The 23,305-nt window shown below is 51.6% G+C and overlaps 9 protein-coding genes across 9 annotated transcripts; 3 read left to right on the top strand and 6 right to left on the bottom strand.

Annotated features, from left to right (window-relative positions):
* Positions 1–438: 438 nt before the first annotated feature.
* Positions 439–1,001, top strand: AA0111_g7843 (hypothetical protein; the record flags this gene model as incomplete). The annotated part of the gene is made up of 2 exons (XM_028654225.1): positions 439–600; positions 654–1,001. The coding sequence occupies 2 exons, from the start codon at positions 439–441 to the stop codon at positions 999–1,001; spliced, it is 510 nt and encodes a 169-aa protein (XP_028504666.1).
* A 569-nt stretch (positions 1,002–1,570) lies between these two features.
* On the bottom strand, positions 1,571–2,656 carry AA0111_g7842 (Pyridoxal 5'-phosphate synthase subunit; the record flags this gene model as incomplete). The annotated part of the gene is made up of 3 exons (XM_028654224.1): positions 1,571–2,182; positions 2,273–2,455; positions 2,528–2,656. 3 exons carry the CDS (start codon positions 2,654–2,656, stop codon positions 1,571–1,573), a joined length of 924 nt encoding a protein of 307 aa, XP_028504667.1.
* A 624-nt stretch (positions 2,657–3,280) lies between these two features.
* AA0111_g7841 (putative Xaa-Pro aminopeptidase P) lies at positions 3,281–5,271 on the bottom strand (the record flags this gene model as incomplete). Its single annotated transcript, XM_028654223.1, has 4 exons — positions 3,281–4,493; positions 4,541–5,036; positions 5,084–5,143; positions 5,196–5,271. The coding sequence occupies 4 exons, from the start codon at positions 5,269–5,271 to the stop codon at positions 3,281–3,283; spliced, it is 1,845 nt and encodes a 614-aa protein (XP_028504623.1).
* Positions 5,272–5,975: 704 nt separating this feature from the next.
* AA0111_g7840 (hypothetical protein) lies at positions 5,976–9,091 on the top strand (the record flags this gene model as incomplete). The annotated part of the gene is made up of 2 exons (XM_028654222.1): positions 5,976–8,893; positions 8,947–9,091. 2 exons carry the CDS (start codon positions 5,976–5,978, stop codon positions 9,089–9,091), a joined length of 3,063 nt encoding a protein of 1,020 aa, XP_028504668.1.
* A 23-nt stretch (positions 9,092–9,114) lies between these two features.
* AA0111_g7839 (hypothetical protein) lies at positions 9,115–9,734 on the bottom strand (the record flags this gene model as incomplete). Its single annotated transcript, XM_028654220.1, has 2 exons — positions 9,115–9,267; positions 9,405–9,734. 2 exons carry the CDS (start codon positions 9,732–9,734, stop codon positions 9,115–9,117), a joined length of 483 nt encoding a protein of 160 aa, XP_028504744.1.
* A 471-nt stretch (positions 9,735–10,205) lies between these two features.
* On the top strand, positions 10,206–13,327 carry AA0111_g7838 (GPI ethanolamine phosphate transferase 2; the record flags this gene model as incomplete). Its single annotated transcript, XM_028654219.1, has 6 exons — positions 10,206–10,468; positions 10,523–10,826; positions 10,891–11,018; positions 11,076–12,520; positions 12,574–12,681; positions 12,759–13,327. 6 exons carry the CDS (start codon positions 10,206–10,208, stop codon positions 13,325–13,327), a joined length of 2,817 nt encoding a protein of 938 aa, XP_028504745.1.
* Positions 13,328–13,630: 303 nt separating this feature from the next.
* On the bottom strand, positions 13,631–14,671 carry AA0111_g7837 (hypothetical protein; the record flags this gene model as incomplete). Its single annotated transcript, XM_028654218.1, has 5 exons — positions 13,631–13,769; positions 13,816–14,120; positions 14,185–14,359; positions 14,452–14,538; positions 14,598–14,671. 5 exons carry the CDS (start codon positions 14,669–14,671, stop codon positions 13,631–13,633), a joined length of 780 nt encoding a protein of 259 aa, XP_028504722.1.
* Positions 14,672–15,115: 444 nt separating this feature from the next.
* Positions 15,116–16,438, bottom strand: AA0111_g7836 (hypothetical protein; the record flags this gene model as incomplete). The annotated part of the gene is made up of 3 exons (XM_028654217.1): positions 15,116–15,459; positions 15,519–15,844; positions 15,894–16,438. 3 exons carry the CDS (start codon positions 16,436–16,438, stop codon positions 15,116–15,118), a joined length of 1,215 nt encoding a protein of 404 aa, XP_028504721.1.
* A 1,901-nt stretch (positions 16,439–18,339) lies between these two features.
* AA0111_g7835 (hypothetical protein) lies at positions 18,340–22,615 on the bottom strand (the record flags this gene model as incomplete). Its single annotated transcript, XM_028654216.1, has 2 exons — positions 18,340–22,146; positions 22,211–22,615. 2 exons carry the CDS (start codon positions 22,613–22,615, stop codon positions 18,340–18,342), a joined length of 4,212 nt encoding a protein of 1,403 aa, XP_028504724.1.
* Positions 22,616–23,305: the final 690 nt, after the last annotated feature.

The following is a 23,305-nucleotide window of genomic DNA, read 5'->3' as shown; positions in this document are numbered from 1 at the left end:
CTGGGCTGGCCCACAAACAACAGCGCGAAATCACAATGTCTTTCATCACTGGCTTGTTAGCAAAGCGTGTATGCCTCAGAAAGCTAACTGAGACTGTGGACAAACCGTGGTTCTCGCGTGACTAAAGGGTACCTTTGTCGATTGTAGCCTTGCGCCTTCCCCAATCGGTTACGCTTGGCAGCCTGAGCTTAGCCTCATTGTTGGTGTGCGGCGGAGCTGCTCGCCCGCGGTTGCCTTTCCTCACTCACCCACGCGCAAACGTGAAAGCACAACGCCTGTGCATATATAACTCCTCAATTCCCGAGCCTGCAGACCCTCCCTTCAACGCACCCTTTCTATCTTCAATCGAAACTGCCGATCCAGTCCATCCGCTCGACTCCATCGACAGCTTACCCCACTTCTATAACCACCTTAACACCACACAAACTAGCTACCGCAATGGCTTCCACTACTGCCGAGGGCGTCAAGCTCATCAGCATTACCACCTCCGATGGTGTCGAGATGAAGGTCGAGCGCCCTGTCGCTGAGCGCTCCATCCTCATCAAGAACTTGCTCGAGGATCTCGGTGGTGAATCCGAGGAGTCTATCCCCATCCCCAACGTATGTCTTGACCTCCCCGGAATCTTCCAAGAACGCTTACTAACAAGTCGCAGGTAAACGAGGCAGTCATGAAGAAGGTTGTCGAGTGGTGTGGCCACCACAAGAACGACCCTCCCGCCACCCAGGACGACGACTCCGACTCGCGCAAGAAGTCCACCGACATCGACGAGTGGGACCAGAAGTTCATGCAGGTCGACCAGGAGATGCTTTTCGAGATCATCCTCGCCGCCAACTACCTGGACATCAAGGCTCTCCTCGACGTAGGATGCAAGACCGTCGCGAACATGATCAAGGGCAAGTCACCCGATGAGATCCGTAAGACCTTCAACATCCAGAACGACTTCACTCCCGAGGAGGAGGAGCAGATCCGCCGCGAGAACGAGTGGGCCGAGGACCGCTAAAAAAAAATATGCGCCTTCTCTTGCTTGACCTCTCTCTGTACGTCTGTATCGCATAGGTTCACGGACCGCGGATATATTGATGGGTTTAGTCTCCGGCGCAGCGGAGTTCATGGGTATGATTATTTTGCAAGCGCATGATGCTGCAGCTGCCCCTGGTGCAGGACTAGTGGGCGCCAGCAGGTTACGAACATCACGGTGGCTTGACTGTACGGTGCAATCGATACGTCTATTTGCAACCCATTGCAGGTAGCCCAATCAAAATCTGAAATACGTTGTCTGTTTCCAAACTATTGTGACTGCGCGCGGAACCTCGGCTCAACAAATGACGTGATTTACGACATTGCGAATTCTCGTGTCGCACCACAGCAATTGCTCAACTCTGTTTCGGTTACAGCGATTGATAATGACAGACGAAAGCTGGGTAGAATGGCATGTTGAACTGATCGTCATTGCGAGTTGAGCTTATTCTTCTATACATTTTCGTAGCCCACGCTTGAGCTGAATTTCCCGAACGCCAAATAATAATCATGGCTGCCTCCAAAGGACGCCTTTGAAATGATCTTCCTGCTCTACCATCCCCTCTTAGCAAGCTTCTCCTCCTCGCCCATTGTACCGCAGTTGATACCAACCATGGCCTCACCCAAATCCATGCTGACTTCCATGAGCACCTTGGGGTCTTTGTAGTGAGTAACAGCCTGTACGATGGCCTTGGCCCTCTTGGCTGCGTCTCCAGACTTGAAGATACCGCTACCAACAAAGACACCATCGCAACCCAACTGCATCATCAACGCAGCATCAGCGGGTGTTGCGACACCACCCGCCGCAAAATTGACAACAGGCAGACGACCAAGCTTGGCCGTCTCCTTGAGCAGCGCATAGTCGACCTGAAGCTCCTTTGCGTAGACACGGAGCTCCTCCTCTGACATGCTCTTTGCGCGGGCAATCTCGCTGTTTACGGTACGCATGTGGCGGACGGCCTCAATGACGTCGCCGGTTCCGGCTTCGCCCTTTGTGCGGATCATGGCTGCACCTTCCGAGATGCGGCGAAGGGCTTCGCCGAGGCCCCGGCAGCCGCAGACAAAGGGAATGCGGAAGGGGTGCTTGGAGACGTGGTGAATAGCGTCGGCGGGGGTAAGGACTTCGGATTCGTCAATGTAGTCAACGCCTAGGGCTTCGAGGATCTATCCGTAAGCGTTAGCAAATGGGTCTTTCGAATGCTGAAAGTGCGGATCCGCCTCAAGACAGAAAAGTTGGAAGTCATCAAGTCGTACCTGGCATTCGACAAAGTGTCCAATTCGCGCCTTGGCCATGACGGGGATTGTGACTGTGTCCATGATCTCCTTGATCATCTTGGGGTCGCTCATACGTGCGACACCACCCTGGGACCGAATGTCTGCGGGCACGCGCTCGAGGGCCATGACGGCTGAAGCACCGGCTTCTTCTGCTATCCGCGCCTGTGGGACGACATTGGTTAGCAATTGGTCTTGTTGCTCGAATGGCCAGACATCAGCACTGGAGAGACTTACTTGCTCAGCGTTGACAACGTCCATGATGACTCCGCCCTTCAACATGCGTGCCAGACCGGCCTTGACGGCAAAGTTGTTCTCGCCATCCTGTGCGCTGTGGCCGTTTGTGGTGGGGAGTTCAGTTGCCATTGTGACGTGTCTTGTGTTGTGAATGAAGTGATTCGGAAATAATGGGAGGTAAGGTCAAGTCAATTAGTAGTGTCGTAGAGTAGAGTGTTATCACAGACGATGAAGAATTAAAGTCTAAGTGAGAGAAAACGAGGTAAGATCGTGAGTCAAAGTCAAACGCGATGTATTACCTGTACATGTACCCGCGGCATCGCAATATTTTTTTGCCTTTGTAAGGTCCCTCCATCCCGCCTTCGCAGCTCGGAGGTTGCCCCGCCATAATCCGCGGCGGCGCGACAACATCTAGACCCCGCTACGCGCCTTTTGACACATGCAATGTCTACACGCCAATCAGCCGTCGGGAAAGTGTGAACCAGGGCCGTGAATTGCCGTCGCTTAGTCAGATGATTTGTATGCTTTCATTTGGTCTGCAGTGGCCGTTGCTGAGATAGGTACAAGCTGAGCCGTCATCTGATGATATTTCGGGCCGAGTGGGGCAATAGCTCATCCTGGACCCTAAGAGAACCCTGGGACACGCTGGAAACGCCAGGCTCCATGCATGCTGCTGTATACACTACTAACGCTGTAAGTATGCCAACGCCGTGCCAATACCCAAGACTACCTTGATACTGGCGCCCTAATCCTCTAGTAGGGCGCTGTCTCGCGCTTCAACCACTCCAGTGTCAAAGAGTCATTCTCGAAGAACTTGCTCGTCTTCTCGTAGACCTCCTCGTGGTATTCGTTGATGAAAGTCTTCTCGTCTTCTGTAAGCAGGCTCATATCGACAAGGTTCCTGCAGTGTGGAGTCATCGTTACATGCTCAAAACCCAGATATGGCTTATCACCGAACTTGTGCTTCGTCTCGACTTCTCGGACCATGACCATGTTCTCAATGCGGATGCCGAACTTGCCATCTTCATAGTAACCAGGCTCATCGGAGACCACATTGCCTACAGCTAACGAGACTTCGGAGTATTGCACCCTGGTTCCGATGCCGATTGGGCCTTCGTGTACGTTGAGGAAGGATCCTACACCGTGTCCAGTGCCGTGACGATAGTCGAGACCCTCCGCCCACAAGAACTGACGAGCCAATGCATCCAACGCGAAACCGGTTGTGCCTTTGGGAAACTTGACACGCTCGAGAGCCATGTTGCCTTTGAGCACGAGCGTGTATGCTTTACGTTCCATCTCGGTAGGCTCAGTGAAGTGTAGGGTCCGTGTCGTGTCAGTGGTGCCGTCCCGGTATTGCGCGCCAGAATCGCATAGGTAGATAGCCTTAGGGTCGATGATGGCGCACTCACCCTTCTCTGGCTTGTAGTGGATAACAGCTGCGTTCGGACCGGTTGACGAAATGGTATCAAAAGAGAGACCCATGAACATGTCGTGCTTCTTGCGGATCTCCTCCAGCTTATCAGCACCGTCAACCTCATCCAGCGTGGCCTTCTTGTTGATGAGCTGATCTTCCAGCCAAGCAAAGTACTCGCTCAATGCAGCTCCATCACGGATATGGCATTGTCGCATGCCTTCTAGTTCGACCTCGTTCTTGACCGCTTTTGCGTCTCCGACCGGGCTCCGGGTTTCTTCGACCTTTTCGTCACCACCAAGAGCCTTGTTAAGAGCCCATGATGCCCGGTTTGAAGTCAGGAATTTCTTTTGTGCATTTGACTTGTCGCTCGCCTCAAACAGCTCCTGGCTCAGCGCTGTAACGTCTCCAAAGATAGCCTCGTATGGTCGGATCGTGACCTTATCGCCCAAGTGCTTTTTGACATCTTCGGGTAGCTTGCTCTCGTCGACGTAAAGGGTAGCTGCGGTGGACGTAACGACGGCGTAGGAGAAGAAGACTGGGTTGTATGGGATGCTGCGTCTTGTTAGCAGTGCATTCTGATGTGGGGACAAAGTACATACTCGCTGCCGCGGAGGTTGAAGAGCCAGGCGACTTCGTCCAGCATAGATACGACGAAGCCCAGACTCTTCTTCTTCTCCAGCTCCTTGCGCAGATCCTCAATCTTGTCTTCGAAGCTCTTGCCAGAGTACTTTTCAGGCTGAGTGATAACCTTCTCGCTCGGTCGTGCTGGTCTTTGGTCCCCCCACACCAAGTCTACCAGGTTGTCGTCGATGGCTTTGTACTCGCCGCCCTTCTTCTTGATCTTCTCAGCAAGTTTGCGAGCGTCTGCTGCAGTGACTACGCTCGGATCTACACCGACTACTTTGCCCCCTTCGGCCTGATCTGCGGTCCACTCTTGGATGGTAGGTACATCCTGTATGCCTTGCTTCAGGAGCTCCCAATTGCTGTCCAGCTGCTTCTCGGCCTGGTTGAAGTAGCGTCCGTCGGTGGAGAGGGCGGCTTTCTCGTGCGTAATGACTGCATATCCAGCAGAGCCGGTGAAGCCACTGATGTATGCTAGGTGGTGTCAACGGGTGCGACGCGATAGGAAGCGGGGGCCCGACCTCGTCGTGCGTCACATGGCGCGATATACTCGCTCTGGTGGCTGTCCTCAGACGGTACCACTAACACGTGTTAGTTGCCTGTCTTCACATGTCTAGTCGTGAGCGCGCTTACTGTAAATGTCGACATTGCGCTCCTTCATGAGCTTGCGGAGGTCCGCCAGCCGCTGGGTCGTGTCTACTTTGGCCATATCGATAGCACGCAGGGCAGCAGGGGCGTGAAAGGGTCTGACAGGAAACGGAGGCGTCTTTCTGGCTACGTATGCTGCAGCTGTCGCGTGGGAGCGCCCTAGAAAACGCGGGAGGAGCATAAGGTATAGCACTGCTTCGCGCCTACGATCGGGACATGCACGACACCCCGCCTACACGTCTCCAGCGCCGCATCCATTCCCGCACTAAGCGCAATCGCCCATGGCTCCAATCAAGCCTTGCCAAGCGCAAGAACTCTTACGCTCAGGCACCAAGGAGAGGCACATGTGTATTTAGTCTAGCATCAAATCCCTCGAAGTTTGATAGCTCATAACATGAGCTCACGTCGTCGTGGTTAGCTATCGATTTAGCCCCACCATACGCGACGGTAGAGGCAACTTCGCGCAGCCTCACCCCAAGCCCTGGTCCTGCACCTTCACATTCCTGCGCCGCCTAGAGCAGCCTGTCCTCTCAACTTCAAAATAGCAGCGAGTCATGTCAACTGCATAGAGGGCACAGCGCCGTTGTATTAGGCATACCCAAACACGTTCGCAGTCGCCTCTGTGCGCCCTTTTTTCGCGCCTTGCACTTCTCTGGTCGCACCTTCCCACTTTCGGTAATGCTCAACCTGGTCTCTGGGTACCCTGACATCTGACAACATAACTAACGACACCCTGCAGTATAGCGCCTCCATACCAGCCTCAGCATGGCGAGCAACGGCACTTTCCCTCTGCCCTATGAGGAGATCGAGCGCCTGGTCAAGTCCATACACGAACCTGGTCAAGCAAAGAAGATCGCCGAAAACGAGGCCACGCTTCGTGTCCTCCAGCGCTCACCTCAAGGCTGGGAGATTGCAGATGCTCTTTTGAAGAGCGACAATGAGCAAGTTCGCTTCTTCGGTGCCCTTACTCTCACAGTCAAGCTTAACGCCGATTCGGCTGAATTGAGCGAAGAGGAATCTCAGCAACTGCTGTCAACGCTAATTCACCATCTTGTCTCACGCCCAGGCTCATCTATTGCCACCCGGAAGGTCAGCTCTACCTTGGCCCAGTACTTTACCAAGCCCATCTCCGTATGGACCCATTGTATCAGGGGCCTGGCTGCATCATTCGCCGCCCAACGTCCAGTTCTAGACGAAGCATTGGATGAACATCCTTCGACATGGGATCTCTTACCCCAATTCTCCGATGAGCAGCTTCTAGTTATGCTTGACTTTACCATGAGTTTAGCGGACGAAGCTAAGAAACCATCCAATCTTCCAGACCAGAAGTCAGCGAAACGAATGGTAGCAAACGTAGAGAGTGTCGAGGTTCTTCTCCATGTAGCATTCGGTCGTGGTATCAAATGGTTGTCAATATCCATTGACGACCCCAACTACGCACAATCAGTGCAGCAAGGGGAGAAGATTTGCGTGGCCGCTCTGAAGTGCTTTACAGGATGGATTTTCTATGCCCAATCCGAGTTCAAGGACGACCTAGAAAAGCTACAACACCTCCGTTCGGTAAATGAGCTCGCTCTGACATGTCTGGAATATCACGTCGAAGATGCCATGGAATTGGTGGCTGAGATTCTCGAAAATTATGCCACCTTCTTCGAAACAAAACATCAGGAAATGCTGTGGTCAGCAATCTCGGGTCCATGGGGTCTAGAGATACTCAAGAACTCTGATGCTGAGACTATTTCCCTCGCCCGGATCATCGTCGCATATGGACAGATTCTGCTTGACACCAAAGTCATTTACAGCCAGCCAGGAAGTACACATCATCAGCAGGTCATGTCCTTCTTGCATGATCTTCTCAAGTACCCCGAGCCAGTAGGCGCCGAAGACGAAGTCGCGCCGGTGGTACTCGACTTCTGGAGTAATTATGTCAGCGCTATCGCCGAAGAGACCTTCTTGTATACTGCGGGAGAGCAACCACCAGACTGGATGGACACTGCAAAGTCTAATGTGCTTCAGGCCATCTCTGAGCTTGTGCAGAAGATCATCTATCCACCCGCTGATGTCACTGAATCGTGGGACTCTGATGCGAGAAAGACATTTAAAGTCTTTCGAATCGATGTCCGAGACATCATCATGGAAGCATATGAGCCTTTACGCGACGTTCTTACTGATCAATTCGTCGACTTTGCCTTACGTGGACTGAGTGCTGGCAATTGGTTGGAGCTCGAGACTGGGCTCTTTGGTCTGATCGCCATCGCTGACGCTTTAACTCGAAGCTCTGACGATCGTCTGATCAGATTGTTCGAGCAACCAGTTTTCTCAACCATTTCTGATACCCCCGGTGTTCCTGCAATCACTCGAAGGACCGCAGTAGAGCTCGTCGCAGCTCTGAACCATTTCTTCCTCCGTAACCCTCAGTTCCTCCCTCAAGTTCTACCCTTCCTGCTCACCGCTCTTGCTCAACCAGCTATCGCTCACGGAGCCGCGAAGTCGTTTGCTTCACTTTGCTCCGAGTGCCGGAAGTCCTTGATTGGAGAATTGCCTTCTTTCTTCCAGATGTACGAGCAATTCCTGACCTATCCAACGGCCGAAGAGTTCACCAAGAGTATGGTTCTGAAAGGTATCGCCGCTATAGTACAAGCTCAGCCCACAGAAGAGAAGCAATTTGAAGGTGTACGACAGCTCTTTCAGTACATTACACGCGATGCCATGCAATCACTCAACATCACCAAAGAAGGAGGAGATATAGAAGTAGGTCAAGTACTTGCTTTGACCACTTTGAAGTGCCTTGCGAGCGTCGGTAAATCAATGCAAGCCTCAGACGAAGAAGTGGTGGACCTGGAATCCGACAAGGAGCCTTCGGTGTTCTGGCAGCAAGGGCCGGGCAAAGAAATCCAAAATCAGGTCATCAACCTCATCAACTACATGACCTCGATGTTTCCTGGTAACGACGAGATGATCGAAGCGGCGTGTTCTGTTCTTCGCACAGGGTTCAAGGAAACTGTCTCCGGCCCCTTCGTACTACCACATTCTGCTGCTATCGACTTCATCACCAAGACCACTGTGCAGACGCCGCGACTGCCATTTGTCTTGGAGACAGCATGCTGCTGGATCTCGTCACACAAGCATCATAAACCGGAAGGCTTCCAGGTTCAGGCCCAGCGATTGCTTCAACACGATCTGAGAATCATGCAAGCACTGGAGCATCCACGCAATGACCCCGAAATTGCCGTCGGCTGCATAGAACTCGTTCAGAATTTCATCAACACCGATCCAACAATCATGACGCAAGAGTCACCAGAGAATCTATCAGGCATGTTCGGCTTCACGGTTGAGTCTATCAAGTCGCCTGAAGTGCTACCAAAACGCGCAGCCGCCAAACTGTGGAAGGATATCTTCGAATTGGCAGGCAATACTCATAGCCCTCATCAGGCCACAACGCAGGAGATCGTAGCTCACTTTGGTCCAGCGGTGACGCTTGCTCTCATAGCTAATATATGCGGTGAGGTAGATTTCACAAGTCTAGAGCATATCATCGCACCCCTACGTGCTCTAATAAGAGCCGACAAGAACTCAAGGACGTACATCACAAACTCTTTAGCAGAGCAACCGCTTTTGCAGCGCCTTCAGCAAGACCAAGGCGTTCAGGATATGGTGCGCAAGCTCATTGAGAGCATGACCAGGTAAGACTTGTCCATGATTGCGAGTTTTGGATTTGATGCTGACATATGTACAGAAATGCAAGAAGCGGGGCAGCTTTCAAGGAAACTGTCAAAGCTTTTTGGCAGACTTGCAAGCAACTGCAAATGCAGCTGCAGCCCCAAGCAATGAATCCAGCACATCGGTTCGCCCAGGGCTTCCACCAGCCGAATGCGTACTGAGCAAAGACATCAAAATCAAGATTTTAAAATTCGGCAAACGCTGCCATCGCGCAAGTCAGACCGAAGGACAACTTGAAGGCCACATTGTCGCGCACTAGTGAGCGGACATTCATCGACTTTACCCGGCGCTCCAGGAATGAATATGGTATGACGTGAATACCTCGCGACTCGATGAACTGCCATATGTCAACTCCGTTCTCTAGAAAGTTTAAAGCATGGTAAACGGTAGCGTGTCTTGCATATACCATATAGATATCCCAGTCCCATGTCCTAGATTTCAGTTCAACTTTCACTAATGAAACAACAAACGTACCTGCAGAGCAAATATTCCCAATCCAATCAACACAGCCAGAGGTTTGCTGAAAACACTAATTCCCAGCCCTCCGATCACACCTAGAATGCTTCCCATGCTGATTTGACGGACTGCTTTCGGATTCATAGCACCTGATTGAGTGATAACAGGTGTCCTCGCTTCGGTTACGTAGTTGCTTTTGAGGTCGTTTGTGATTTTAGTGATGGGATCCGGGCCATCACATCGTATAACCTGTGCATTTCGGAACTGATATGCCAGCAAAGGTGTCGACAAGATGAGTGGCGTGCTGAGCATCAAGCCTCTACGAAGGCCAGGAAGAATAAATGACATGTTGGATGCTCGAGTCGATGATCTAGGAGTGTGTGAAACGTGTTGTTGCTGGAGGTACGCGAAGAGCTGCTTTTCGAAAGTTCGGCCGGAGTTCGGGAAGCGGCTGGCGGAGCGGAAAGAACGGATCGCAAAGTAGATGTGCGGAGCCGGGATGCAGACAGGCAAGCTCGCTCTCGTTAAACCAGCAAGTCCCAATGGCGTTGGATACATGGATGCTTGCTCGGAGCAGATGCTGACATTTGGGAAGCTCACCATCCGAGGTAGTGATGTCATTGGCTCCATGGCGTTACCCACTAGATTCTCTTGGGACTAGAGCTTGGACCCTGAGTTCTCAGAGCCACAAACGTAACGTCGCGTCTCTAGATACCATGTTGGACGCGTGAACTTTCCCTTCTGGCATTGGAATTGCTCATCATGCTATGAACGCGCCTTAAACTCTTCATCAACTAATCCAGAGGTACATAGGTCACAATGGCGCTTCGAACGGTTCTTCTCACGGTTGCGAACCTGCTCATCCCCGTCGCGATACTGGTCTTCGCGACTGGCTTCTTCCCGTACAAACCTTTCATGCCCGGATTAGCTGAGTATGAAGAGCTTTCATCGTCTGAGAAGATGGGTGAGGGTTGGTGGAAGCCACCAGAGGCACCTTTTGACAAGCTGGTCTTCATGGTTGTCGATGCGCTGAGAAGCGACTTTGTGTATGGAGAGGAAAGCGGCATGACTTTCGTGCAGGGGTATGTCCTTTTCCTCGAACGTCGCGCACAATATCATGACTGACAAATGGCTAGCCTCATTCGAGATGGCACTGCGCTTCCGTTCACGGCCCACGCTACCTCTCCCACCATCACCATGCCCCGCGTCAAAGCCATAACCACAGGCTCCATACCCTCCTTCGTAGACGTAATTCTAAACTTCGCCGAATCGGATACCACGTCCACACTCGCTACGCAAGACACATGGCTTGCGCAAATCAAGGCAAAAGACTATGATAACGAGAAAGGCAAGCTGGTCATGTACGGCGATGACACCTGGCTGAAGCTCTTCCCGAACATGTTTGAGCGCGCCGATGGGACAAGCAGCTTCTTCGTTTCGGTCAGTCATATGTGTCCCACTGCTGTATATAGGAGCAATAGAATGTTGATTTTCAAATTCGCAGGACTTCACAGAGGTTGACAACAACGTGACGAGACATATTCCTAACGAGTTATTGAATAGTGATTGGAATGCCATGGTTATGCATTACCTGGGGTTGGATCACATTGGGCATAAGGCTGGTCCTAAGAGGTGCATAAATCCTGGCAGATAAACTCAACTCGATGCAGGATACTGATCTGTGTCTAGTCCGAATATGGTTCCTAAACAGATCGAGATGGATGGCATTGTTCGCGACATCTATTCTGCCATCGAGAACGAAGACCACCTGTCCAACACTCTGTTTGTACTCTGCGGCGATCACGGCATGAACGATGGCGGTAACCACGGTGGCTCATCGCCAGGCGAAACCTCTCCAGCACTCGTCTTCATGAGCCCGAAGCTCACCAAGGTCACTAAATCTGCTGATAAGCGGAGTCCAATCAAACCCAAGAATGAAGGGGAATTCGAGTATTACCGGTTGGTTGAACAGAGCGATATTGCTCCAACGCTGGCAGGGTTGCTCGGATTTCCAGTTCCACAGAATAACCTGGGCGTCTTTCTGAAAGAATTCTTGGGCTTTTGGGACAAGCCGTCGGACCGCATGCAACTTCTCTACCGCAATGCCAAGCAGATGAAGAAAATTGTCGAAGCCAAGTATACTAGTCTACGATTCGACGAACAGCCATTGACGAAAGACGATTTGGGGTTTGCGTGCTTCGAGTCTGGAGAAAGCCGCTCGCATCTATCAGACGGTCAGTTGCTGGCATGTCTCTGGCAAGCAGCTGTTGGTGCGACTAGTAACGGTGCTGAATTCCAAGATCGGGTTTACGAGTTCATGCACGAAACCCAGGAAATGATGTCTAGCACAGCTTCGAACTACAACGTCGCTCGCCTCTTGTTGGGAACCGGTTCAGCCTTCCTCATCTGCGCCTTGAGCTATTTCACGCTTCCTGCTTTCCGACCTGCCACACCGGCTGGCCTTTACTATGGCTTCGCTCTTGTTTTGTATGCGGTCCTCATGTTCGCATCCTCATACGTTGAAGAAGAACATAACTTCTGGTACTGGGCCACATCTGGTTGGTTCCTATGTCTCTTTTTTAACAACATGCGAAAGGAGTGGTACAACAACTGGATTTTCCACCCTGCCATCATGGCACTAGCTATACATAGGATTATCAGGCGATGGAACCAGACCGGGCAGAAGTACGCCGGCGCAGATGACATTGTCAACAGTGGCATTTTCCACGGAAACGCCTCGGTCTTCCTCTGGATTCTGATCAGCGCTACGTACATGGACATCACAATCCGGTTAGCCAGGCACGTTGCGCGCTCAATTGCGACATTCGATACAGAGCAGAAACACCGCAGTGTGGAGATTGAGTCCACGGATCAAAATCGCATGTTTGGAACGATTGCTGTACTGCCGCTTTGCGGAACGGCATATATATTCAAACTTGCCTTCACCGTCAAAGACGCGCCAGAGCTGACCTATGGTCTCAGCACAGGCTTGGTGGAGAAGGTCGAGACGTTGGAGCTTGTTGGTCTTGCTCGCATGGTGTTTGGAGGGCTGCTTCTGAGTGGGACCTGGATCGCTTTCGCCGAGTGGACAAGGTCGCAGCGGAGAAAGAGACGCGGGAAACAGGGCAACGGTCGTATGTTGACAGCCTCGTGCATGGATTTCAGGAGATCACTAACAGTATTGCAGAACTCGCTGTCGCTTTCTTCGATCTAATGACGCTTTTTCTCCTCACGCAAACAAAGGCACAGAACATACCTCTCTACTTTCTCTTCCGACTACAATACTTCTTCCTCAGTAGGTCATCACATTCCATACCTAGACCACACAGTCTCCTCACTTTTGAATTCTCGAAACTAACCCACGCTTCACAGCCCTCCTCGACCTCACTCCCACAGCTGTAACCACAACGACGCTTCTCTTGACCCAAACCTCCTTCTTTGCCCTCGGAAACAGCAACTCAATCTCCTCCATCGATCTCTCAAACTCTTACAACGGCATCTCCGGCTACAACGTCCTAGCCGTCGGCCTTCTAGTCTTCCTGTCAAACTGGGCTGGACCCGTATACTGGTCTTTAGCTGGAATCCTCCTCCTAGGCTCTCACGGCCGTACTGAGCGCTACATTGAGACTAGCGAACTTCATGTCGCGGACTGGGTAGCTAGAGAACGAGAGTGGTTGAATGAGCTTGCAAGGAAAGAAGAGAAGGGTAGAGAGATAAGGAAGGAGAAGAAGGAGTGGGCGGGACATGTTGCCTTGTTGACGTTCTGGACTGGAGCTATGCTGGGTGCTGTTATGCTGGCTTGTACTGTTTTGAGACAACATCTTTTCATTTGGACCGTATTTAGTCCGAAATTTCTGTTTGCGATGGCTTGGGGTTTGGCATGGCATGGCGGAATCACGTTAGGGGTTGGAGGGTTGGTTTGGTGGTTGGGTAGTTGGTAGAATAGCTGATGATATAGTGGTGGTCGACCCAGAAACGTAACGCTATATCCGCGTGGGTGAACCGTCATTCCCGCAATCTACTCATTCGTTGTCGTCTTCCCACTGGTCTTCATCATTCCTCGCATCATTCTCCTCACTCTGGTCTCCTCTTGGGTTCATGCTCTCTTCTCTTTCCCGATCGTTTGCTTCAGCCTCCTCATTCCTTAAATTCACCCTTCGCCTAAACGCTACTCTGCGTGCGACTCTAGCCCTAGCCCTTGGTCTCAACACCTGTATGACCGCTTCAGACCGATGTACATTACCCTATATTATACCGTCCTCGCATAGTTCACGAACGTCGTACGTCATAATGTTGAAAGGGAGCTTCTCTTTGCAGTATTCGCATCTTGCGCAAGACACGCTGGAAGTTGAAGGTGCGTGGGCGTATGATGGATCTGTTGATCTGAGATAATGTTAGATAGTTGTATGACCCCAGAAGATACACGTACGCTCGCGATGGCCCGGCAGCACCGATCCTTATGCTCCCAGTGTCACGTCTCAGTGTTTCCAGCTCGGTAGTGGCTGGATTTTCCGGCGTAGTTGTCTCAATCCCTCTCTCATTCAATCGACCGCAGTACTCGCATCTCCACCTATCTTGCACCTTGCTGGCTTCTCTAGTAGTCATCTTCTGATGAGTCGGCTCTTTCTTCATGTACGCGTCCTCGCGCCATGTATCTGCTACTGGGTTGCGTAAGACGCCCTTCCCCCGTTTCTGCGTCGGTGAGTCCGGGTTATGGTAGTCTGGTAAAGAGGACTGTGGACGTGAAGATACGAAGTCAGTGTATGTCTCAGATGCATTTCGCATGGGTTCAAATTACCTTGGGGGAGCGGTTCCGGTCGTGATCGGGCGCATGTTCAATTTGATTGGGCAGAGTAGAACTATGCGGTGGAGGTGGGGGAGTGGGTTGGCGTGGTTGGGCAGAAGCGAGTTCGGTGGGTGACATAGCTGCGATGCCTGCTGATAGGGACGAGGTGCGTCTGCGTGCGTTCGCGCTGTTAAGATGTGTTAGTTTGAAATATCAAAACATAGATGTGTGAGGTCGCAGTAGTCTCACGAAGTCTGACAGTGAGGATCAGATACGTACGCAGTCCCCTCCACTTCTTCCAGGCTCCTTCGCGGAAATTGCTGCTCATCTTGCTGAACTGAACTAGCATTCATGTTGCCCGCTTCGCTAAAGTGAGGAATTTCAGTGTTTGTGAAGCCTAAAGCTCAGCGCGAGACCTGACTTACCTTTGTCTATCCTCATCTACTTCTGGCGAGTCGTTAGGTGAGTCAACCCAGTCGTCAGAATTGGTATCGCTCATGATGTAGCCTTAGTCGAGATATATCATAGTCCTGTATAGCAATATCTGGTTCCGGTAGCGAGTGTAGACGAAGAGACAACAGGCTGTCATGCGTGAAGAAATCATGCCTGGGGGTGGAGCGCTACTGCTATCGTTCGTTGTTCGAACCCGGGAAAGTGCATCACGGCATTACTAGATTATATCCAAAGGACCTCACTGCATTATTTATTGCAATACTTGCTGTATTTCATAAGAGTATATAATTAGAGTACACTCTCCTGCACGGGTACGGTTGCCATTCACCTTAACCTGTGGTATCGCGAAAGCCCATTACTAACGACGAGTCACTCATGGCTTCCATAACACACGCTATACCCATACTCCTAGCCACCTTCTCGCTACGTGTACACCAACATCAAGACCAGGACTAAGTTCCAGAAGGAATGAAGGCCCATGATTAGGCAATCAACCTACATTTTCGGCGCCGCCATCGCGAGCCCTTCTAATGACGTTCATAAATTCTCCAACGATGATGTCAGCGAAAGGTGGAATTGTGGGTAGAGCTGGCACTGGTGGCTGTTGGTGGACGGGTGCAGGAGCAGCCACAGGAGTATGAGTAGGATCATCGAGGCGAGCGGCTGCTTGGGCGATCAAGTTGTTAATCTGCGCGTCGGTCAAATTGTCCTGAGCCCAATTGTCAGGTTCGGCAGCAATGTAAACCCGCGCGTGAGGACAGTCATCGCGGTGCCGAATGTTGTTGGTATATCCGGCGAGACACACCCAGCAGAAGTTATGGTGGCATTTTCCACCTAAAATGTCTGTTAGCATCGAATTTGACGGCTTGCATATAGGCTTTTTTGACACTTACAAGTCACATGATCGCATCCTCCGTTCTTCTGGATGTTCATACCGCAGTTGGGGCATGGTTTGGCTCCCATTTTCCTGACAGCATTTACACACAGCTCTTCTTCTGCCTTCTTCGCCTGATCACAGCTGCCTTTTCCATGCGACTTCCACGGCCTATTACACTTCAGACAGATCTCATAGTCGCAGTAGGGACATGCGACCAGCTGCTTGCCATGCTTGTTGTTCTCGCAGTTTTGAGTTGAGAAGTGCAACCCGCAGGCTGTGGAAAGGCAGGACACATACGACCCTCCTATGGACAGAGTGTGCTTTGTGACGGCTTTGTCGTAGCTATAGTGGGTCAGCATATAGATCAGTCGCATCATGGAGAATGACTTACTCTTCGAACGCAGCTTTACTGACGATGGCCTGGAGAGCCGTATAGTCTAGCAGATGATCACATTCGGGGAAGGGGCAGCTCAGCTCGGCCTTCCCAAGCTGGCGTTCAGCGACTTTTGTCTTGAGCATCTTTGCAACGCACAAGTTGCAGATAGACTGAAGATGCTCACAAGCATCACTAGGAGCTTTGAACGAACGAGTAGTGGTCTTTTGTGTCGCGCAGATCGAGCACTCTTGCTTCGTCGGCCGCTCCTTCTTCTGCGGTGTCGGAGCCTTCTTGTGTACATTCGGTCCTGATTTCGGTTTGACGACCGCGCCAGCCTTGACACGAGTGACGCGTTTGGGAGTAACTATGGGAGAGGCATCTGGAGATTCAGACGAGGCGTGTATGCCATTCATACGAAGAGCAGACTTACGCCCACGCCTTTGAGCTGATGCGACAGGCTCAGGCGGCACTTGAGTGCCAGCTTCGAGCTCTGCTTCCGAAGTGTCGGCATAGTTGATGCGGCGCTCTGGCCTGGATCGTAGTCGGGTTGAACGGGCCATTTTCGTTGTTCTAGCAGTTAGTCGTGGTGAGTATGCAATGCAGTAGAATTGTCTGTACGAGCAGAAGATCTTATGATGGTGAGCCAGAGACACAGACCTTTACCCCGCCTAAATGATTTTGAGGCCTCTCGCACATTCCGGTGCCTGGTAGTGAATGAACGCCGGTATCGGTGAGTATGCGGTGCGCAGAAGTACAGTCATAAAACCAAAAAGCAATGCTCAGTGTCGAACTGGAGAGGCAACGATAGAAGTCGAGATCAGAAGAGATCAAATGAGACGGCATGGCACTTCCATAGAAGGTTGCTGCTCTATTCAATTGCCTGAGCATGGTACACAGCCCAGCTTATCAATGAGCAAGAGTATCCCACAATTTTTACTGTAGGCGGAAGAATCTGGTAGACTCTTTCAAGACCAGTCTCTGGTCAAAAGACAGTGGTGCCCTCTGATGAGCTTTTATACAAACAAAGGGGGTTGAAAGACTGGGTAACGTGCATCACCACTGAGCGCTTGAAGCTGGATAAGAGCCGTCGCTCGTTGTCAAGGCTGGCATATGCGTCTTGCGAAATCGCTTTAGTGTTTACGTGTAAGATCGGACTGACGCTGCATACGGGATTGCAAGTGGTGAAAGGAGGTCGGGTTGGCAGTTGACGTAATGCGCTCGGCACATGCCGTGCTTGCGGGAACAGCGCGTCGCGTGTCGCGTGTCGAGCGATTCTGCCTGTACCACCGCGTCCGCGCCTGCTGCAGTTCCATCCAGCGTTTCGGTTTAACGAAACAGCCTAGTGCATGCATCTTCCTTATCGCAATGCGACCAGCGTCTCAATCACAATGATCGCTCGGATCTGTAGAACAAGAAGAGAGTATGGAGTTGATTGTTCTATGTACGAAGGAGAAGTCCCTTGTTTATATAGGGACGAGAGAGTACGCTAGTGAGTGAATGTGAGTGGATCACGTGAGAGGATGCAAACCAACAGGATCCCGAACCTGTATACCGCAGTCCGAAGTCCCACTTCCGAACCGCTCGAACGCGTCGATACTTAACACCGGGCTCTATGGATACACTTGCGCGACACATTTGATGACCTGAACAGCCAAGAGAACAACTACCGAAGTCTTGTCTATTAATATCCACAGGATATGCGTACTCCGAAAGATTGTCAATGTGCCATCGCGTCGGCATAGCCATGTCCGTACATCTTCACGCAGAGAATTGTAGTGCAGGACTATCATGCATCCCTCTACTGAGAGCAATGCCGTACTTACAGGAACAAGAGGTACACCTCAGTCAACCCAGGCTGAGAACTATAGTGCACTCAAAGCTGTATGGCAAAGCGAGTGGATAGAGGTGTGCGACTGCTCAGACTATGGTGTTTAAGCACTCACCTGTTCATTTATGACCTTGCGCAAAGGCCACCTGCATCCAGTCCAACACACACTGAATTCATTGATCTTGCAGAAGCGACGTAAATTCCGATACCAATATGCATTCAACTATTTGTTTCATTCTGTCAAATCAAGAATTGGTTGAAGCACAGAGTCGAGAAGTGAAGATCTGATGGTGATCGTAAAGCCGTCTAGAGACTACGCCTTAGCACCCTGATACAAGAAATTGAAATAAAAGAGTACCGAATAAAACGCCCGAACCCAAACCATTCAGACTCCTAACTCATACATAGCCAATACTTATCACGATACCCCTTATCTCGTTCTTGTGATGCCCGTAACCAAAAACTCCTTGATTCTCATCTCCAAGTTATACGGCCCATTTATGTCTTTGAACGAAGGGTGTTTCAGAACCCGACCTTGAAGGTACACATCGCGTGTGCGCCCTTGAATCGATGCTGTGTGGTCCTGCAAGAGACTTCACAATAACTTTTCGGTAGAAGCTGCCCTTGAGAAAACTAAGCCACGTAGTAGAGCTTCATAGAGCTCAACACACGCTTCCTGCACACAGGGCAATTCTGCACCTCCCGTGCGCACGTCAAGCAAGCTACTACGTGACCGCAATCGTAGAAAGCCGCTTCTGCCTCCCCATCCCAGCAGATTCTACACAGTCGCTCAGATTCTTGGGCGTTCTTCCAGTGCGTAACACCCTCACCGAATTTCTTGTCGTTCTGCCATCCGCCGACATATGTGTTGCCGTTCGCGGCTTCGACATAGGTACCAGTACCGTGTTGCTGGTTGTCGACCCAGTCACCGTCATATGTGTCGCCGTTTTGGAAAATGTACAGGCCATGGCCGTAGCGTTTGCCCAGGCGGAAGGAGCCATCGTAAGTGGCGCCAGAGTGGTATATCCTAGTACCGTGACCGTGCGCAAAACCATTGACAATCTCGCCCTTGTAGTATTCGCTAGAGAAGTAGTTATAAGTGAAGTGGCCTTGTAGCTTGTGAGGGAAATTGCGTGCGAAAGCGCGGAATTGGAGGTAGCTTTGGGGGTCTGCAAATGCCGCGCGGGCTGCAAGTGCGTTACGCTTCTCAGCCGAGAGTGGTAACGAAACGACGATGATACACGCGTTGTGTAAATCCACTTGCGCAAAGGTGCGGCGATGCTTTAGAGACCGTGTGTTAGTCAACTCATCTTCTTCGCACATCTCCATCTTCTTCTTGTCTTCCAGGCCAAGCAATACCACAAGTGTCTCATCTACCCTAGCAGACTTGAGTGCGATGTGCGATCCTCGTGCCTCTAGGGCTTGCTTTTCAGGGTTCCAGAATTTAAGGAAGAAGTAGATCTCGTCGGGAGGTGGTTCAGGTGTGGGGCTCCGCATTGGCGGGGGGGGGTGCAGGGGCTGTACAGGGGCCTCAACTGGTGGGGGCGGAGGGGGCGGCATGTCTTCTTGTGTACCACCCATCTCGGTATCACCAGGGCCGGCGCCTGGAATTATGACATCAACAGCCGGTGGGTCAACGGCGGGAGTTGATTCCACTTCTAACATAGCAGTATCATTGCTTTCCGTGTTGTTTGTAGGTGGCGGCGGTGGTAGAGTATTAACTTCTGACCCGCGAGGCGATGCTTGCTCCAATAGTGCAGCAGTAGGCTCGTCGGAACCGCTCATAAACGTATCCTCCAATGGTGTGGGTATCTGCGGTGGCGAGGCACTAGAAGATGGCTCAACAGCACTCTCAACCACTTGGATCGCATCCATCTCAGCATCAGCTCCCGGTAGAGACGAAGAAGTGCTTTGGTGGAAGGCCTCCGGACCCTTTTCTTCTTCTTTTGGAAGCTCAGGAAGCTTTTCGAAGTCGGTGATATGCACCCAGATCCTTCGGCAGGCAGATGGCGGCACCTCCAGAGTCCACCCATTGATTTCTGTGTATCTATTGTAGCTGCCAGCAGAGAACTCAATAATTCCAGTGCTGAGAAAGTTCGGTCGATCGAACGCTCCACGTGTAGGATCAATGAACCAAAATTTTATTTGTCGCGGATCCTTGACATCGGTCAAAACACCCATCAACTTTTCACGAATGTCTTTGCACCCGTCATTGCTTGATAGCGACAATGTATGAACGTGCTTTGAGTTTTCAGCTTCCCAACGCGCATCAAAAGCGTCGAAGACACCCGGACCTTCATGTTCTAGGTATGCTTGAGAATCGATGACACGGAAGTCAAGCAACTTTGGCGGCTCTGCGACTACTTCTTTTCCCTTTTCTTGATCGACCACAGAGTTTGGCTCGCCGATCGGTGGTGGCGGCATCGGAGGAAGGGAAGTTGAACTCTTCTTGGATTCTACCTCCAACTTGAGCCATTCTGGGACGTTCCACCGCTCTGACTCAGTGTCTGAAATGAATGCTGAGCGAGCTACATCGTCTCGGATATACATTGCAATGTATGCCACGGGGTCATTGCCAATGATCTGAGTGCTGCTAGGTTTGCCTTCATGCGCGTCCACTGCTTCGTGTTTGGAAAGGCACTTGACATGATTCTCATCCTTACTGTCAGAATAGCTGTACCAGCGTGAATTTGGTCCTTCGGGTCGGAGTATTGGTTGGTATACGTAAGACTGAAGTGTTTGCTTGTGGACCACGAACCCGTATAGTGTGTACGGAGTATCGGCAACTACTATTTGATCATCCAAGGTCACCTTATTCAGAACCTTGATGTGCGAGCGTGTCTTCACACTGTCGAATTTATGCCGATCCAGCTCAATCGTCAACAATTCTGGCAAATGCTGCCCCGAAATGGTGAGATCAGGTGACTGGTTAACAGCATCTTGCATGCTGTCCACACCTTCTACAGGTACACGGTAACTTGGTCTACCGGTTGAATAGTCGCGTTTAGGTCCACAGATAGCATCCAGTCGTGCAGCGTAAGGTGTACCCTGGAGCTCTTCCTCAAGCTTGAGGCGCAAGACTTCCCATGTCTCCATCACATCCAACTTGTCGAGACCCTCGTGTATACGATACCACTCTAATGCATCGATGATAACATCGAGAGCGACAGGGCCAGCCCCAGGCTCAACCTGAGTTCGTAGCATGTATAAGACTTGCTGCAAAGCACTGGTGAGTGGCTTAGGCCGAGTGAATGGCTCATCGTTGGGATCTGGAACGTTGATGCTGTACAAGAGATTCCGGAAGGGCTTGAAAAGCATCCATGAGGAGACTGCAGAGATCATGTTGCCGCCAGGCGCACTAGCGTTTTCTCCGAGCATGAGGCCTTGTAGTCCTGTCATCGCGAAGCTGTCCCACGGGTTCTCCCTGATCGGATGCTCCCACAAACAGTCGGTTTGGTCTTCCACAACCCGAATGTAGGCAGTGAAGGCAAGTTTGTCGTCACGAAGGAGTGCCATGCGCTGGCCGGGTATGCGACGAGAGATGTCGTAGTGTGGTCCATGGAAACGCGTCCAACCCCAGTCAGGAGAGCCTTTGCAGAAACGATGCAAAGCATTCCGCGAGTAGTTCACCCGAGGTTCTGTTGGATTGTACAGAACAACCGATATCTGCGCGGCAACACTGTTTCGCTTAGGCATCTTCTTCGACCCAAGAAGCGGAAGGGGTGTATGCTGAGTAACTACTGGTATTTCAACGTCTTCTGCTGATTTGGCGCTGTCACGTCGGTTTTGCGCAAGCTTCACGACCTGAGCAGATGCCTCAGTCACGCTGTCTGTTGGTGCATGTTCGGCGGTCACCATAATCTCATCTGCCTTCTTCTCTCCCCTTGGTTCAACTGTTTCGTCGCTAGACACGTCTTTGGTGAACTCATTATCCTTGTTGTCCTTTGTATCCTGGACACTTAGACATTCGAGATAGACGCTGAGATAATCCGAATCATTCCCCTTAGGATAGAACTTGATTTGCCATTGATGGCCTCCGATAGTGACGATTTCAGACTTCATGACCACTTCATGGTTCTGCTTATCCTGCGTGCCATTGTATGCATCGATCGCCCAGTGAATACGTCCTGCTTCGCCAGCAGTGTACTCCGGGTATTCCAGAGGCTTGAACGCTTCGCCCTCCCAGTATTCGTGATCTAGAGCACTGTGTTCTCCCCGCTCCTCGATCTCCTTCAATTCTCCCTCGTCAGGCGACGATAAGTCTTCTGGTAACGGATGCCATGGTGGGAGACCGTCTTCGTCGTCAGAAGATCCTGAGTCGGAGCGCGGGGGATCGACTGGCGGAGGAGGAGGCGGGGGTTGTGTGCTTGGATCGACAGGTGGAGGTAGCGCGTCGGGGTCAACGGGTGGAGGGGGGTCTGTGGGAATGATTGTCTCTGTCTAGGCAGCGTCAGTAATGAACAATCAAGTTGAAGCGCTCTCATGATGGTAGAGTCTGACTCACGGTATCGTCTGGCACAGGCGCAGGTGATGCCGGCGTAGTGATAGTAGCCTCTTGCGCCTCAGATGAGCCATTTGGCAGTAACGACTCCGCCTCGACATCCGGCGTGACGTCCATGGTGTCCTCGTCTATAGCTGATATCTCAACAGCGATGGTGTTTGTGGAAGCATCGCGACGGGCGGGCTCATCTCCATCTTGCATTTCTGCATCGCCCCGATCATGATTCTGGCCTGTAGACGGCATCGTGTCAGCGGAGGTTGAGGTATTCATGTCTAGTTCAGCAGCCGGTGGTGGTGGCGGAGGCTGAGGAGAAGCTGGCGTGTGCGTGTGAAGTACGTGGTTTGGCGAATGTGGTGGGCTGGAGAGCTGCTGGTTAAAGTGTAGCGGTTGCTCTACGCTGACGCTCATGTTTGCTCCGTAGGTGTAGGCGCATGTGAAAGTGGAGAGAAAGAGCGTTTGGGCAGTTTGAGGTGAAGGTATGGCTGGGTAAAAGTGCAGATGGACGGATTGGTGAGAGAAGTTATGCACGAGGCTGCACGTCGGTGGTGTGTTGCTTTTGATCGGTAAGTGTACCAAGCTAGTAGCGTTATCGCGTCGATGAAGTGTATGGATAGTTACGAATAGAAACAGCAAGCGATGGGTGCTTCTAGGGGTATGGCTAGATATTAGAAAGTTGGTTTGGACAAGGGAAGATTGGATCTGGGCGTGGCTGGAGCTTAAAGAAGGCTGCAGCCTACCAGCATGCGGCACGATGGCCAACAGAGGGACAGAGTGAGGCGGTAAAGCTACCTGGGAATCGGCTGGCCCACGCGCTGCGCTATCCCGAACCGATGGAGCTTGAGCATCAACGCCTTCAACCTGGAGGCTCTGCGCCCTTCACAGCCTCTCAGAATACCCAAGTTGCTGGTTGACTCATAGCACAAGGCTGCGCAGGCATAGCGCCATCGTCATCAGCATCATCAACACGAAGCTCAGCTCCCCTTATCGATTAACGCTCCACAATGACCGGCTAGGCAGTCACGCTAGAGCTTTGAGACTAGTGGGGAAGGTGGGCCCGACCGCGCCTTCCCTGCGTCAGCTCTCCGCGCCAACAACGTT

The sequence above is a fragment of the Alternaria arborescens genome, assembly GCF_004154835.1.
Source record: "Alternaria arborescens strain FERA 675 chromosome Unknown contig_18, whole genome shotgun sequence".
NCBI classification, from domain to species: domain Eukaryota; kingdom Fungi; phylum Ascomycota; class Dothideomycetes; order Pleosporales; family Pleosporaceae; genus Alternaria; species Alternaria arborescens.
Note: the sequence above shows the minus strand (reverse complement) of the source record. Positions and strands in the feature narration are given on the sequence as shown.